This window comes from Lagenorhynchus albirostris, chromosome 20 (genome assembly GCF_949774975.1).
Source record: "Lagenorhynchus albirostris chromosome 20, mLagAlb1.1, whole genome shotgun sequence".
NCBI lineage: Eukaryota > Metazoa > Chordata > Mammalia > Artiodactyla > Delphinidae > Lagenorhynchus > Lagenorhynchus albirostris.
In genome coordinates, this window is record NC_083114.1 from 50,437,007 (window position 1) to 50,454,564 (window position 17,558).

General features: G+C 54.8%; 1 protein-coding gene across 2 annotated transcripts in view; it reads left to right on the plus strand.

Moving 5' to 3' along the window:
• The first annotated feature begins 5,163 nt into the window (after nt 1–5,163).
• LOC132510703 (soluble calcium-activated nucleotidase 1) overlaps nt 5,164–17,558 on the plus strand; it is a 33,824-nt gene continuing 21,429 nt past the window's right edge. The window contains exons 1-2 of one of the 2 annotated variants that reach the window (XM_060132921.1): nt 5,164–5,265; nt 15,265–15,917. In XM_060132921.1, coding sequence (XP_059988904.1) covers nt 15,287–15,917 — 631 coding nt within the window. In that variant the 5' untranslated portion in view covers nt 5,164–5,265; nt 15,265–15,286. Of the gene's footprint in view, nt 5,266–15,264; nt 15,918–17,558 lie in introns of those variants that run through there. The other variant, XM_060132922.1, reaches the window with a different exon arrangement.

Genomic DNA, 17,558 nt, shown 5'->3' on the forward strand with positions numbered 1-17,558 from the left:
CTGGAGATGTGGTTTCACTTCAGCTGGCATTAAAAGACTCAGAACTGCTCATGGTCTTTGGCGTGTGTCTGAGACTTGGCAAACCCTACATCCCTGGTTGCTTATCCACACAGGAAAACCCAGAGATAAGCTCATCTTCATTCCCACACATAACCCAAGGACGTGTCCTGGTAAACAAGACCCGGGCCCAGCACACCCACTGACCTTCCTCCAGTCTCTCTGTCCTCAAATAACCTTCGCAGCAGGGTGACGGCAACACGAGAGAAGAGGCAAGTAAGCTACATCTTCACGCAGCCTCTTTGGGACCTTCGTCTGGGACGTTAGAGGACTTGGTTCTTTCTCAGAACTCCTAGGAACTGGAAACCCCCTGAGTGCAATGGGAAAACTCCCAGGAGACTCAGACCTGGGAAAGTCCTGGACCAATACCAGAATTCAATGCGCACAAAGTTGGGCATGCAGCTTGGAAGAGAAAGAGATGAGAAGTTGGAAGATTGGTCCCCCTCTTGCCCCCCATGTAAGACGGCTTTGTTGTTGAAAAACTAAGAGAGTTACCTTTAAGATCCTTCCAGGACATGAACTCAGAGGCCCAATATAGAGCAGAGCTCTAGAAATACAGCCAGACAATGACCATGTCTTCCTGCAGCAGCTGGCTTGTTCTAAAAGGAGTCTTTGAGTCCTCAGCCAGGGGATGCTGCCCTACCTTGGCGAGCCTTAGGCCCCTTGCCTGTAAAGCAGAGCCAGGTCCAGGGTGTCTTACTGGAACCCGTGAGGACAGATGTGCCTAGAATAGGCCGCAACTATCACTACAGCATCTTACCCAGTAGGCTTTGGGCAGGGCCCCTTCATCAGACACGTACATAGTCCTAAGTGGCACAAATAAACGGCAGGTACAGTCTCCCAACAGTTCAAGTCACACTGTTCTGTGAAATTTGTTTTGTGCCACATTTAAGGGAACACTGCGTTTTCAGAGTTTTTTTGTACTGGGGGATTTGGGGTAAAGCATGAGAATGTTCGTTATAACTATCAGTGTTTTTACAGGTATAATCTTCCCTCTCTCCTCTTGGGTTGAGTCCCCACATCTCCCAAGAGTTAGGAAGAGATTACTCATTTTTTTGAGGCAGAAACTGGGGGTTAGGGGGTGTTGATATTAAATGTGGCAACAAGAGCCTAGGGTTTCCCAAGATATTCATGAGAAAGAGAAGTCTCAGAGGTGAGGGAAGTTCCAGAGAATGGGAACTGAAGTCTGAGTACATGTTGGGTAGTGCCACCAGGGCCCACAACTCAAGCCAACAGGCAACTGGGCAAAGATTCGCCAGGCTAGGCTCCCAAAGAAAGCAAAGTCAGCTCTCAATAAAAGAAATATTATGTCGCAAATGGAGCTGGCCAGGGCCCCGATGCCCGTTGTCAGGTACTTCCTTACTGCTCTAAAGTGGTAAGTAGGACAGATTTGGCAATGCTTGATTCTCTCCATCGTGGCCAAAGCCACCCGCCCCCAGCAACCAGGGCGGAATGTTCCCAGTTCAGCAAATATCTTCCCGTCAGGCAGTCTGGGCTGGCTCTAGGACAAGAGTCATGGTGAAAAACCGAAGAAATTAACGAATTAGAACCCAAAGCCAGCAGCAGTGACTGGGGGAGATTTCATCAGCCCTGAGATGGGTCAGAGGCCATCTGATGATGATGAATGATGAGCCCGCCCCGCCCAAAGAGGTCTCTTAAGCTCCCAGAAGAGCCGTAGGCCACACCCATCCTGGAGTTCCCTAGGAGCCCATACCTCCTGCACAAGGATGTCTGAGCCAAACTCCTAATGTCTTCCTGAACATTCATTCCCCAGTGGCTCCACGTTCTCAGACAAGGGCAGCTCATGGGACGTAAAACCCAGCGGCTCACGGTGCTGGGAGGGGGGCACATTCCCTGGAATCCCCGCCCAGACGCAGCACATTCTGTGCACTCCCTGGTTTGGCAATTCCTTCTCTCTCCCTGGGCATGTCCCTGTGCTCACTCTGCTTGTTTTCTCATCCTCGGAAAAAACTACGTGACCTCGGTTAACGTCGGCAAGGCGCTCGGTTCCAGATAAGCACAGCCTGTCATTAGCGGCGCTGTGATTTTTTCCCTCTGGGGCCCTAACATTCTGCCTCTCCCAGCTATTTTGGGCCAGGCTGCCCAGCCATCCCACTGGCAAGGGCAGAGACTGGTATTGCAAACTCTTGAATTCCGTTTCAAAGGGTAGCTACAGGCAGGCTAGGATGGTGGCGTCCCACTGCCAAGGGATGGGTGTGGGAGAGCCTCCGTGAGGAGTTGGGAAAGGAGCTGAAATGGAAACTTGGCAGGCAGACCCAGCCTCCCTGGCCGCTGGCCCACCCTCATTGCTCCTGGATGGTGCTGCTGGTGTTCTGGAAGGGTTGGGGGCAGGTGGGAATCAGATTGGCGACTGCAAGGATGCAACAGGCTAATCTGCTGTGATCCTTACACCTGGAGAAGACACTCTCACTATGAGAAGGACTGCCCTCTGGACTCCATGCCAAGATGGGAGGTCGGAGAGAGGAAAATACACTCACTGTCTTACTTTTGCCCTTTATATGCTGTCCGACTCTAATCAAGACATTAAATGCCCCATGCCTCGGTTTCTCCATCTCTCAACATTTACTCCCCTATTTTGGGAATTCCTTTCCAGCACTTTCAGTTACACAGAGATAGTCCTAGACGGACCGGTTAGGTAATACTACTTTACTTGATGTACAAAATAGGAGGGCCCCCTGGTGGACTGCACGATTCTAGGCATTTCACTCTGAAATGAATGAGTGAATGAGTAAGTAGACACGTGAATGAACAATTAAAGTGAAGAATTTTTAGTTTTTTATGCAGAGCCACAGAAACAAAAGGAGGAGAGAATTTCCAGGAGAAGGTCACGGTGAAGTCTCCTAGGATGCAAAGAAGACAAGGACAATGAAAATCAGAAGGAAAACCTGGTTGTACATGATTGTAGACTGGGAGGAAGGCAATTCCATGCCACAGCCTCCCGGGAAGGCAGTGTCTATTCACCAGAGGATGCAAGTCCCCTTTGATCTAATCATTTTTCTTCTAGGAATTTATCCTACAGATATAACTGTGCTCAAATAAGTAAGTTCTGGGATTTGTCCGGAAGCATCACTGTAATGTAGAAAGATCACAGATAGCCTAAAAGGACATCATTAGGGGCCTGGTAAAAGAAATTACAGGCCATCCACACAGCGGAATACCACGTGGCTCTCTAGAGAATGAAGCAGCTCTCTATATAATGATATGGAACAAGCATTAATGTGAAGTGAAAAATTACAAAACTTATTGAAAGACGTTAAAGAAGACCTCGGTAAATAGAAAGGCAAACCATGCTCGTGGGTAGAAGACTCGTCACCATAAAAATCTCAATTCTCTCCCAATTAATCTACAGATTCAAAGCAATCCCATTCAAAATCCTAAAAGGCTGGGGTGGGTGGGATATAGTGGGAGGGAGTGGGGAATTGTCCTGCAACATATGAAGGCTTATTATAAAGAGGTAATGATGAGGAAAGTGATATTGGAGCTACTATGAGAAATTATATCAGTACAACAGAAAGTCCCCAGACAGACCCATGTGTATATGGAAACTTGATCTATGACAAAACTGGCATTGCATACATATCAATGCGGGAAGATGGATTATTTCCTAAAAAGAGCACAGAGATATTGGGGCATCTCCAGAAGAAGAAATAGAAACGACCGAAAAATATAAGAAACAAACACAAACTCTCAGTAATCAGGCAATGAAAAGACATTTAATGCCATCAGTGGGCAAAATTAATACACCTGATAATACCTCTGGAGCGACCTGATCTTTCATCCACTGCATAGAGTTTTATTTCATTGTTGTAAAAGTTATAATAGGTATATATGTTGTTTAGGGATACATACCTATTTGCTAAAATTATAAAATCAAGCAGGAGAATGATTATTAACGCAACATTCAAGATTGTGATTACCTCTTGGGATGGGAGGGAATTGGGAAGAGGGAGGAGTAGCAAAAGAGCTTTCAGGAGAACAGGGCTAAGGTTTTAGTTCTTAAGCTGGGAGGCATATATAGATTTAGATATCTTAATAAATAAAAGATTTGAAGAATTTACAATAATAACAGTATATATGGTGTATGGAACAAGTGAATTCAAGAAGGTTCCCCCCCCCGAAAAAAATGCAGAACCATGTTCAGCACATTTCCATTTTTTTAATAAGGTAATTTAATATATGTGTTTATGATTAGTTTGTGTGTCATAAAATACCTCTAGGAAGAAACTAGTAATAGTGATTGCCTCTGGGCAGGGAATGCAGAACGGGACCGGGGGTTGTTTTTCACTGTGCACCATTTATATAATTTGAATTTTTCCCTTGTGCATCTGTAAGCTCTTGGGAGACACGAGGCTGTTTGCAGGCAGCGAAAGGCTGAATCAGATGCAGACCTGCAGAGCACTGAGGCACCCTCCTAGTCAAGCTCTTGGGTGACGCGCCACTGCTATCAGGTTTTTTCAGGATTTCTGAAATAGGCACATTGCAGGACTTGGGGGGTGAAGGGCCAGGATACCTTTTAACACTTCCATTAAAACAGCCCCGGGGGCTGGGGAGGAGACTGGCAAAACGAGATGAATCAGAGACCCTGATTTGGGAGAGGATTCGTTGATTGCCAACCAGTGGCAGCGAAACCTCCACCCCATCGCCAGGACCCTCCACCTCCCAGGACAGTACAGCCTGTAGATCTGATCTTTGCTTTGGAAACGGATCAACATTCCGATGTGGCCGATTAGAAGAGCCAAGGAGAGGGGCTCTCCGAGAATGAGGGTGGCAGAAAGGGGCCCACGCTTCTCTGCCTCCAGGAGAGGGGTCCTGTAATTTCAGCTCGAGGAATGATAACCCCTTCCTCATAGCTTTCATCCCACCCCCTTCCCATTTTGCCTTGGCCAACGTTCCGGAATAACGCGGCGGAGATAGCCTGCGGGTGGGCGCAGACTCCAGCGCCCCTCCCTCCGTTCTATCCCCTGGCCGGCGGCTCCTCCTCCCGGACCCGCTCGCTGAGCAGCAAAAACTACAACTCCCAGCAGCCGACTCGGCGACCGGCGCGCAGCCGCAGAGCAGAGGCTGCCGGGAGCGTGTTGCCCGGAGGCGGGGCGAGCACGCCGGGCGGAAGTCGGCCGCTCGCTAGGTCCCGGCACTTCCCGCAGCGAGGCCCCGCCGCCCGCGGGCCCCGGAGCCAGCCCGCACCGGGTGAGTGACGGCCTGCCCGCGGCCGCCGGCGCCCGCCGCCTCCTCCGACCCCGCCGCGTCCCGACCCCGGCCCCGCAGGATCCCTCCCCATCTGACTGAGCGGGGCCCCTGCCCCCTGACTCGCTGACTGTAGTGGGACGCCTCCCTCTGACTCTTGAGAAACTGTCCTCTTCTCCCGACTGGTGGCGGACACCTCCTCTCTCTGACTTGTAAGACTCTTACTTCCTCTGACTTGCGGGACACCTCCCCCCCTCTGACTTATGAGATACCTATCCCGTCTGACGGCGGCACTCCTACCCTTTCTGACTGCAGGACTCCTCCCTCTCAGACTTGCAAGACTCCCCCCCGCCCCAACCCCCGACTTGTGGACACCTCCCCGCTCTGACTAGGGTGGGACATCACCCCCTCTGACCCTGAAGGACGCATTTCCTTTCTGACGCTTAACTATCCTTGAGAACGACCCTCCCTTGCCTGCTGTGATTTCATTGCTGCTCCTCTGACCTACGCAGGGCCTCTCCTAACCAGTTAGGGAGCCCTCCCCTCTCTGACTGGCACTTTGTCATACCTGCAGCAGGCCAGCCTTCCCCACCCCAGCAGGCCTTCCTCTCCTTCCCTTCAGCACTTTTCTTCCTTTTGCGCCCAAACTGTGCATCCTCCCCTCTCCCCTCCTCCCAGCCTCCATCTGGCCTGGATGGGCACCATCCCTGGGACAGGCACCTCTTGCCCATCCTTGCCGCTTGGCGCCTCTCCCTTGCCCTCATGTCCCTAGGCTTGGCAGGCACCTGCACCTGCTCTCACCCTTCTGTCTGCCAGGCACATCTTTTCCCGGGCACCTGCGTGTCCCCCAGGAGACCAGTGTCCCTTAGCACTCTTGCTCCATTTTGCCTGCCTGTCTCGCGGTATGTGCTTGACATCTTTTCCCACCACGTTCTCAACAGATTGTAGGTTTGGGAGTGCGCATCTCCTGGTGTCGACTGAATCTTGCTGGCTCTTCAGTGTAAGGACCAAAACTTGACCAAAGCGTGGGGTCACAGGGGGTCCATGAGAAGGAAGCCAGTGCTGCAGTCCTTCAGGAGCCTGGGGCGGGGGGTGTCTCTGCAGCCTCTCCCTCCTCTCCCTTTGAGGAGCTTGATTGAGAAAGATCTTCCTGGATTAGGCTGTGGGCCTTCCTCCAGCCCCCAGCCCCACCCCACAGGCCTCTCAGTGGAACGTCCCAGCCTGAGCCTGTGGGCATGGTGGGGCACCTCCCAGAGCAACCAGCAGCCTCCCCGGGGGGCCCCTCCCTGCCGGCCTCAATGAGCCCTCTCTTCGGCCTGAGAGGCACACTGACTGGCCAGCCCCTCCCTCTGCACTTGGTAGGGGGCTGCGTCCTGAGAGTGTCTTCGGGAGAGGACTCAGGGGAAGTATAGACTTGTTCAGGAGCTGTCATGAGGCCACTGCAGTGGTCTGGGAACAGGATTCTCTGTCTTCTCACTCTTTTTCTCATCCAAATTTCTCATCTGCTCACAGAAGGCACTGTGACGTCACAGGGTGGTGGAGGAAATCCCGTGCGTGCGAGTATACTTTGTGCCACCATATGATCTGATCGTTTGATACCTTCTTTTAGCTGAAAGTCTCCTATCTTCCCCCTAAAGATGTTCACCAAATGTAGGTCACACCTTTTTTTCATAGCCCACAGCAGTGTCATAGACTTTAAGCCGTTGATACTTGAGGGATTTTTTACATGCCGGTCTGACGGCACCCTGAGCATGTGCCAGGCATTCCCGAGCCACAGAGGCAGGGAGGAGGGACACAGGAGGAGCGGCTGTGTCCACCCCGCTCCCTGAATGTGGCCTTTGAGGTGAGCACTTGGAGGCTGCCGCAGACACACGCCCCTTTCATCTGAGTCGCGGGACTTCCCAGGCAGCAATGTGGCCATCCTCATGGCAGCTGTGGGGGGGGGGTAGGTGGATCAATGCCCTAGTGTTTTCTCCTTCAAAAACAAGAGTATCTCAGCTCTGGGAATGTGGTCCAGAGTCCTGAAATAGCTCTGCACTATGATAAGGAAGTCATTTCTCTATTGTTCAGATGTTTGTGGAATGGTACCTAGGACACAGAAAAAAAAAAAAAAGCCAGTGATTATTCTTTTCCCTCCAGTAACACTCCGGACTGTGGAGATTCCCGGAAAGATCTTATTAAATGCCAACATTAGGGGAATCTAAAACTTTCATATTGATCTTTAAGGACTTTTATGTTGATTTTCCTTTTTATTAGACCAAGGTGATCAATTAGGAAAAAATAATCCTGATAATAGAGAAATCTGTTTGGGAAGATGTTCGGTTTTCTCTTTTTCTACAGTTTTTTTTTTTTTTTTTTGAATCCTACGTGTTTCTCTGTAGTAAGTCCAGTCATTAAGTGGAACTCACAGCTCCAGGTTCTGAAGCAGAGCCCTACTTCCATTCGTGCTCAGCCGGCAGGATGGGTCGTGGGGAATGAGGCCGGAGTAGGGCTCCAGATGGCAGTGTGCAGACGAGGCCAGACCAGGTGCAGCTACGGTTACTGGCGGTGTGAGAGTGAGGGTGAGGTTGGAGCCCACCCAGAAGGGCTCCAAGGGGTCCCAAGGGTTGAATGAGTCCCAGTGATGATGGCCACTGAGAAAAGTGGGGGAGAAGATGGGTTCTTGCAAGTGCACCTCCACTGTGGGAGCAAGCCCTGACTCAGGTCGATCGTGGGGTGATTGTGTCCCCATATTTGTGGGCTCTCTGGGAAGCAACCCCAATGATGTGTGGTTTTGTTTGGGACCTCACTTCCAACTGGGAAGATAACTTTTTGCTAAAAATCCTCCAAGTATAACATTAACGATACAACTGAAGCTCACGCAGCCCTACTGTGGTGGGATAACTGCAGAACTGTGGATGGACCTGACACTGTGCCGCCTGCCCCCGAGACAGAGCCATGTGTGAATGGCCCTGCCCCTTGGGAAAAGCTGGAGGTTCTTTCCCTGTCTCCCTCCTTGTGGTTGGCAGAATAATGCCCCCCCAAGGTGTCCACATCCTGACCCCCCAGAATCTACAAATATATCACGTGACGAAGGGAGATTAAGGTAGCAGACAGAATTAAGCTTGCTAACCGGCAACCTTTAAATAGGGAAATCATCCTGGATTATTCAGGTGGTCCCAGTGTAATCACAGGGTCTTTAAAAGTGGAAGAGGGAGACAGGAGAACTTCAGAGGGAAATGATGGCAGGAAGGCTAGAGGGATGCATTATTGCCGGCTTTGAAGGTGGAGGAGGGGGCCGTGAAATGTGGACGGCCATGAGAAGCTGGAAAAGGCCAGGAAGCAGATTCTCCACCAGCCCCTCAGGAGGGGACACAGCCCTTGATTTTAGTGAGACCCACGTCAGACTTCTGTCCTGCAAGACTAAAAAGTTTGTGGTGTTTAAGCTGCTGAGTCTGCAGTGATTTGTCACAGCAGCAGCAGAAAACGAACTCACTCCTCTTGGGTAGCAACTTCAAAACAAGACAGAGGGCTGAAAACTAAGTTATCTCAAAGTGTATTTAACTGGATTCAGTAAGCAGTTGTGAATGCCTGTTTGCAGAGAAGGAGAGGAGTCAGGGGAGGTGCAGAGTTAGGTAGCACGCAGAGTCAGCCCTGACCTCAGGAGTCCCTAAAGGACATACTGGACTACTGGGACCTTTTCCTTCCTCCCTGGTTTCCTTCGGCTGCTCACCCTGTCCAAATTTGAAATGGACTTTTCAAATACAAAATAGTAAGCCTTGGCGAGTCCAGAACAGAAGAATGCCATGAATCAGGTCACATTCTCAAGGAGCTGAGACACATCACCCGCATCCTTTGAGATGCTGTCTCGCTGCGGCTTTGAAGCCCTTGGCCTCTGTCTTTGCAGCCCCAAAGAGTCAGTGATGTCGACAGGATTAGCTCTTGACTTTATAACCAGGAAGTGCCCTTGGGCAGTGAGCAGAGCAGGAACTCTGAGGCCCATCTGCTGTCTGGATGCCGCTCTCCGGGACCCTTCAGATCAGAGACCGAGGCAGGGAAGGGAAGGCAGCTGCTCTGCAGGAGTGAGAGGCTGGGAGGAGAGGGGCCGCCACTCTGGGCGACAGGGAGCTGGGAGGGGCCTCCTGTAGCTTCCTGCCTCCCTAGATCCTGAAGGGGAGGAGTTTTGCCCTGGCAGCTGTCATTAAACCTGTTTGCCCTGCCACCTGTCACACCCGTGTTCCTAAAGGAAGCTACAGAAAGAGGCCCTCAGCTGTGTCCAGCTGTGCCCGCTTTTGTCTAAGCCCTGCTAAGTCCAGTGGCGAAAGGCGCAAGGATGGCCCATGGAGGTAGGGGTGTCGGAGCCCGTCCTCATTCTTAACCGTAACCAGACCTCGGAGGGGCTCCTGCTTCTGGGTTGGGGAGGTGGCGTCACCCTGGACAGACATGCAGGAAGAGGTCGTACCGCCTTCCTTGGGCCTGGGAACCCACTAGCAAGTGGACAGACCCCAATGCCACCCCTGGCTGTTTCAGGCCTGTTTTCTAAGGAAGTTTGACAGAAACCGGAAAAGCATGAGTGTCAGTGAGTCGTTCTTGATACCCACCCTAAAGAGGGGGGACCGGGAAGGAAATTAGGACTTGAGCCTCCTGGATGGTTGTTGCCCCTTGACAATCAGCGACTTCTTTCTGTGGATGTTGCAGTGGGGCTGGCGATGGAGAAGGAAGCCAGCAGGGGTGCCGTGCCCTGGGGTTTCTGAGCAGGAGAGGACTTGGCTGCAGGGCCCCTCAACAGGCGAGCCTGGCTGGTGAAAGAGCCTGTGACTTTTTACTGCAGCAACTCGGTTCCAGTTTCCCGGGTTATATAAAGTCAGCCCATCATGCTGCACGTGGTGGGACTGACAAACTTTTGTTACACTAAAGCAGACATTTAACCTGCGTAGTGTTTGGAGGTGCGTGGGCAGGGGGAGAAGCGTCAGCCCGGCCCTACTGGGGACAGCTTTGTCCATTTCACCTCTCACCTGCGCTGGCTCGTTTCTCTTGGTTCTCGTGGTTTGGTTTGGTTTGGTTTGGTTTTTTAATGAAAATGCAAGCTCTCGCTTGGTACCAGACCTCCAGCAACAAGACACTACAGGCAGCTCGCCATCAGTTTTAGGTGATAAACCAGCAGACCGTGGCATGGCGTGAAAATGCATGTGATTGTAAACTTTCTTTTCTACAAAATAAAAGTAATTCCTTGGGATCCTAAAGGAGGGATGGAGACCAAGGTTGGGCTTTGATCCAGTGGTGAAGCTAAAGGAATTTTCTGGAAGGCAGCCTGAGTTCTCCTGTCACTGAGAGCAATTGAATGACTGTTTATTTAACAAAAGGTGATCGAACCCCAGGTGTCCTTAGGTCTTGGGAGCCAACCTGACTGAGCAGAGCCCCTTCGCTCCTGGGCTCAGAGTCAAGTGGGGAGGCTGTGGACCGGATTGCAGCCAGACAGATGGCAGAGCCCCTGCCCAGAGAGAGGCCTCACACAGAGGCGCGGCAGGCACATCAGGGGTGCGTTGGTTTCTAGGGCTGCCCTGACAGATCACCACAAACTTGCTGGCTGAAAAGAACACATGGTGACACATCTTCACTGGCCCTCGTAGTTCTGGAGGCCAGAAGTCCATCTGAATGTCATTTCACTGGGCTGAAATCATGGTGTGGGCAAGGCCATGCTCCCACTGAAGGCGCCAGGGGGCAATCCGTCCTCTCCTCTTTCCAGCTTCTGGGGGTCCCCCGCGTTTCTTGGCTGTGGGCCTCTTCTTAGTCATCGAGTCTCCCTCTGTCTCCCTTCCATGACACGTCGCATTTGCGGCCCCACCTGGATAATCTCCCCATTGCAAGGCCCTTGACTTGCTCTCATCTGCAGAGTCTCTGTTGCCGTAGAAGGAGACAGTCACAGGTTCTGGGATTCGGCCTGGGTGCCTCTGGGACCAGTGTCAGCCCCCCCGCAGGAGGGACGCTTACTGGTGGGGGAAGGGCACTTCATAGACGCAGGGCAGGAGGGGGAAGGGACAGCGGAGGCATGACTCTCATGGGACAGCCAGGGACTTCTAGGTGGTTCCGTGTGGCCGGGTGGAGAAGGCATCCCAGGCAGGGCTTCAGCACACGGATCGTGGGATCGCAGACAACATGCTGTGTGTGGGGAACACACACGAGGCGATGAGGCTTTCCCTGCAGGCTGCGGAGCTTGTCCTTTAGCAGGAAGGCGTTGGGGGCTAGTAAAGCTTCACTTTTTAGGAAAATCTTTCTGTCAGTTGTGTGCAGGATAGATTGGGGAGGGTCTAGCCTGGGGATCTGTTCCTGGGGGGGAAAGAGCATGGGTATTCTCAGCTTTGCAGGCTGTCCAGGTCACTGACTCTGCAGCAATGCCTGGTGCTTGCAGGGATGGGCAGGCACCTAGCCAGCTTTGCCTGCAAAGCCGCACCCCCCCCAGCAGGTGGGCGAAGGTGCTAGTAAAGTGAGGAACAAAGCTGCCAGCCAGTGGCAGGCAGTCAGCGCCAAGGCCTACAGCATCTGAGCCAGCGGCCGTGGCGCTGGGAAGCCAGCACGTCACAGACACAGTCCACACGTGGAGAGACGGAGGCCCAGAGAAGCCAGGGCACTTGTCTGAGGTCATGCGGCTGGTAAGTGGCAGAACTCAGGTTGGACCCGGACGGTCTGGGTCATCAGGAGGCCAAGGTGAGACAGGACCAGGGCAGAGGCCGTGGGGGTGGGAATCCAGAGCTGGGGTACAGACGGGTGAGGGGACCTGGCACCTGCCTTGATGTGAGGAAGTGAGTGATTTTGACTGAGGATGGCCCCTGAGGGCTGGGAGTGCCCTCAGCCAGCAGTATGTTCCTGAGGGGAACCTGCTCCGGCCACAGGAAGCTCGGCAGCTGGGCTCCTAGCCTGGATTCCGGGGGAAGATTCAGGCTCAGAAGGTGTGGATTCAGGAGAAGAGGTGGGTGGCAGGGAAGGAGCCAGCCTTGGGGTCTGAGAAGAGACAGGCAGGAGGAGGACCACAGACAGGTCACAACTCACATCCCCGTGCCTGCTGGCAGGAGGTGCAACAAGACACCCTACGGGCTGATCTCGGGGCTGGGCCCCCCGAGCAGGCCTGTCGGTGGGTCATCTCCGGGGGCAGGGGGCAGACCCTGGCATGAATGGGAGAGTGAATGCTGTTCCAGGATGGTGAGGGGGGGGGGAACAGAGGTGTCACAGGGTGGGGGCGGGCTCTCCATTCATTCGTAGATTCATGGGTTCACCTTCATCCATTAACATACTGAGCACTTTCAGTGTACCTGTGAGTGTAATCTGGAGATAGAGCGGTGACTCGGATGGGAGATTTGGACCAGTCCAGACGGCGGGAAGGAACCAGAAGAGGAGGCAGGGCTGCACTGAGCCTGAGCAGGAGGCGCTCCTCCCGGACCAGGGCTGGGTGGCCGGCGGGCTCCACTGGCTCCTGGACCGTGGCCTCAGATTCTTTGCTGGGTGCGAGTGGGCAGAAGATGGGACAGGATCACTGGTGACAGTGAGGATAGTGACTCAGGGATGGGGAGAGGGTTGACCGGGGGCGGTGAGGACGCCACATCGCAATGGCGACACATCTTCACTGGCAGACACTGTGTCCACTGCACCTGCGGCTCTGTGACCAGGAGGCAACTCGACCATCAGGGACTGATCCAGGGCCATGGGCTTGCGCGTAACTAAGGTGGGGCTCAGGGGCAAGACGCTGAGGGGCTGCTCAGGAAGTGGGTGTATTTTTCACTCCTTCAGCACTGGATGCTGTGGGGTAGAGGGTGGGCGGGCACAGGGTGGGCAGGGAAGTCCTTCTGAGGAGGTGAAAGCGAGACAGCCAGGAGCCGGGGCGGGAGGATGGCAAGCCCTGTCTGGGGGACGAGGGCCGGCTGGGCCGTCGGGACAGAAGGGAGGCTGGCGTGGCCAGTCGCTGGGGAGGGGTGAGGGCTGGCAGGGGTCGTGTAAGTAGCCAGGGTTTGCTCATGAAGCAGGGAATGACGTGGCCAGAGGGACTGGCTTGAATAGCAGGTGTCGCTGGCTGCGGGGCACCAGTGGCTGTCAGGGAGGGGAGTGGCAGCAGGGGCTGGAGGGCGGCCTGTGTGGTTGCAGTGAGAAGGGGCCGTGAGAGCAGATGGGAGCCGATGGGGAGGAGAGGGGTGGCCGGATTGCTAGGACCTGCTGGCGGAGCAGGTGCTGCGAGGAGGGGAACCAGGGCTGTGCCTAGGCTTTTCGAGGTGGTGGTGGTTCATAACTTACTGACAAAGTATGTTCAGGTGGAAGGTTCCACCTCCCAAGGTTTCGATGAAAGTTTTGACCAGGGCAACTGCAGTTATGGCCGTCCTCCATCACCACCTCTATTCCTGTGGGGGGAGGATTTGTGGGCGAGTGCATGTTAGAAATCCAGGCAGAATTCTGACCAGGAGGTGAGATGCAGGAGTTGAGAGCTCAGTGGTGACGCTGGGCTGGACGTGGACACAGGGCAGCTTTGGCCTGGCTGTGCTTTGGAAGCCTCGGTTTGGCGAGACCAGAGGAGGGGCTGGGACTCCTGTTTCTCCCGCGGAGTCCTCAGCGACCAGCTTGCAGCTGCATGGCAACTTGGGGGGCTGCTTCCTGGGGGAGGAGGGAGCCCTCTCCCAGGAGGGGAGCTGGGAGCCAGTGCCCAGGGAAGGAGAGGAAGGCTCCGAGGCCGTTCTGCAGGGCCCCACGCGTCTTGCTTCCTCCTTAGAAGTCACTTTTCTGCACTTGACCCTGTGGCCGAAACCTAAGAATGTCCAAAAAACAAGGGAAGGGGAAGGCCTGGTTTCCATGTGGACCCGTCGCTGTGATTTTCCATCCTAGGAGCGGGGCCGCATGCTCTGCATTTGGGGGGCAAAGGGTGGGGGGTGACACAGAGCCGCCAGATCCCCGTGAGACCCCACAGCCTTCCCAGCTGCTGCCTGGTGGAGGGAGGGGCATCTGCACGGAAAGTCACACGGTTGGTTGTTTTGGGGGCCAAGGCAGAAATGCTCCATGGCCCAAGGGAAGTTTCTCAGGCTGAGACCTACTGAGTTACAGCTGGAGGCCGAGACTGAGAGCGGCCGAGGGCTGGCGTTCTGCTGATTCCGCCCCGGAGACAGCGCCGGCCTGGTGCCGCTGTGGCCTCGCTGAGCTGCGTGCTCTATGCCGGGGACAGGAGCTGCTGTTCCTGGCCGCTACAACCCGCTCTGGAGCTGTGCCTCGAGCTGTGCCCAGGGAATGGGCTGTGGCGAGCACGCTGTCCTTGGAGCCGACACGCTGGGCTCCAGTCGGTGAGGGCCCCTCAGACTCTGGTCCCTCAGCCATTTGCATTACAGAAAGACGCCAGGGGACGGACGTTGCCAAAACCAGAACTATTTTTGTTTGGATTGAATGTGTTTTATACTTATATTTGAATGTTACAGAAACGTAACCCAGGAGGAAGTAACAGCTCACTCACTCAGTGAGCATGCGTCTGCACTGTGCACTGTTCTAGGAGTTGGGGACACAGGTGAACAAACTGATAACTATAACATGATGTCAGGTGGTGACAGATGCCAGGGAAGGGGATGGAGAGTGCCGTCGTCGGGAGCAGAGCCGTCAGGGAGGGCTTCTCGGCTGAGGTGACCTTGGATTAAAATGCAGACCTGTACTCTCTCTGTTACCCTGTCCTGCCTGACCCCCACCCCACTCCCCAGCACGTGCTGCCCCTCCCGCAAGATTGCAAAGCACGGAACCTTCTCTCACCGAGCTTTCTGTCTTGCCAGCTGGGATAGAGGAGATGGAATAACATTGCTTTGGAAAGACTTTTCTTCTTGCTGAATAAGAGTAAACACAGATACTGCTAGAGTCGGGGTTTACTTAAGCCAAGGAAGTAGTAATGGCACAGAGTCGCGGCAGTGCTCTTTACCCTGGTTGAGGCGGCCTCAGACCGTGTACCCTCACAGAAGCGGGAAGCGCTGTGCCTGGCCCGTCGCTGACTTCTCCTTTCCCCCTGGGTTGCAGGTCCCGCCTGCCCTTCAGTCTGATGCCCGTCCAGCCCTCCGACCCCCTGGAATGGAATGAGTCTATGCACTCCCTCCGGATCAGCGTGGGGGGCCTTCCCGTGCTGGCGTCCATGACCAAGGCCGCAGACCCCCGCTTCCGCCCCCGCTGGAAGGTGATCCTGCCATCCTTCCTGGGTGCCGCCGTCCTCTGGCTGCTCTACGCCCACCGCCCTCCTCCTGGCCGGCCCCCCGTGCCCAATGCCCACAACTGGAGGCTCGGCCAGGCATCCGCTGACCGGTACAATGACACCTACCCCCTATCAGCCCCCCAGAGGACACCGGGCGGGACTCGGTACAGAATCGCTGTCATTGCCGACCTGGACACGGAGTCAAGGGCCCAGGAGGAAAACACCTGGGTCAGTTACCTGAAGAAGGGCTATCTGACCCTGTCAGACAGTGGGGACAGGGTGGCCGTGGAGTGGGACCAAGGCCGCGAAGTCCTGGAGTCCCACCTGGCAGAAAAGGGGCGGGGCATGGAGCTGTCGGATCTGATTGTCTTCAATGGGAAGCTCTACTCCGTGGATGACCGGACAGGTGTTGTCTACCAGATCGAAGGCTCCAAGGCCGTGCCCTGGGTGATCCTGTCCGACGGCGACGGAACCGTGGGGAAAGGTCAGTTGGGCCATCTGTCCCCTGGGCTCGTTGCAGTGCTAGAGGACAGGTCCTGGGTCAGCCTCAGCGGGCTTGGTTTGCACACGTGTGCAGTGAAGCAGTCACGGGTCCAGAGGGAGGGGACGTCAGGGAGATCTAGTCTCCTCCCTGCCTCTGACCTGCGGCCCCCAGAGCGTGAGCAGAAGCCTCCAAGACCTCGGACCAAATCTGTGTCCAGGAGCGCGAGCTTCTGCTGGGGGCCTGCGGGGGAGGCAGGGCCTCTCCAGGAGTGGGGCTGGGCTCCGCCGCCGCTGCTCTCACTGCCCCCAGGAACCACCCCTTTCTGCGTCCTGCACCCTCCACATGCCTCACCTTTAAAGCCGGGTTGTCAGATTTTCTCATTTTGAACGAAGACTTTATTAAAAAGCAAACGTCTCCTTTCTGAAAACCCAGCAGAAGGAAGGTCTGTGTGAGCAGCAGTGACCGCCCCCCACCCCTTGAGTGGAATATGGACCTCTGGCATCGGCTGTGCCCCACTGCTCTGCTGTTTGCCAGCAGGTGGATAGGAGAGCTGCGAGAGGGAGCCTGAGTGCCCAGAGCCTTCGGACAGGGCGGCAGGAGAGTTGGCACCAACTTCTGCGCGTGCCTGTGCCCTCGGGTGGGTCCGCACCTTCTAGAAAGCCAAACTCCACGGCAGGCGCCTGAGGTCAAAGGAGGAATCGCATTAACTCCCTGGGCCGCTGCCAGGCCCTACGCTGCCCCTCTTCCTCCCCCTCTCCTGGTGATAAAAATCTCTCCCAAGTGTGCTCAAGGCTGGGCAGGTTGGCAGGACTATCTCAGCCACCGTTTTATTGAAAGCATTGGCTGTCCGCTTCCTGCCTCAGGCTGTCAGGGCGTGTAGGGCACCATCCAGTAGCTCTGTTTGCCCCTTGGATAAAGGGAGCTCAGGGTTGCCCTGTGGTCCGTCATCCAGAGCCACCTGCAGAGAAGCATCTTGCAGGGAGGGTTGCAGCCCCAGCTCCTCGGGCTGGCAGGAAATTTGCAAAACATTTGCGAAGCAAGCACAATTTAGAGCACGGTGTAGGAACAGGTGAGAATACGCTAGAAGAACAAAGCACCCACACAGCCTTCAAAACTAAGCTCATAGTAAGTAAATCCGTCTAAGAAAACAAATGCTGTTTGACGTGGCTACCGTGAGCCCCCGCGCCAAGCCCCGCTTAGCTCTGGCCGCCTGCACATAGTTGACTCAGGGATGTGTCAGGTGTGGCCTCAAGGACCGCAGGCGCGTTCTGTGCGACTGACACTTCCCTACACTTTCCTAGGATTGGGCGTAGTCTGAGTCGGGGCTGACGGCTCGAGAAACAGGGAGCTTGGGGTCCGCGGAGATTTGTGAGTGGAGGGTGGGCCTTTCTGGCTGTGCAGGGCGCAGCAGGGTTCACGTGGGTTGTGAGGCGGGTGGTCCCAGCAGGGTTTCTGGGGTGAGTTTGGGAGGAAGATGTGGGGGCTCCGGAGGGCCGGGAGAGAGAAGGGAGAGGCAGCAGGCAGAGGTGGCGCCCATCTGCGCCTCGTGAATGCCGTGGGGTCAGCGCTAAGGAGAGGATCCCAACCGCCTACCCTCTGGGGTGGAGCTCCCAGCAGGCTGGCCTGGCCTCTGCTCTCTTG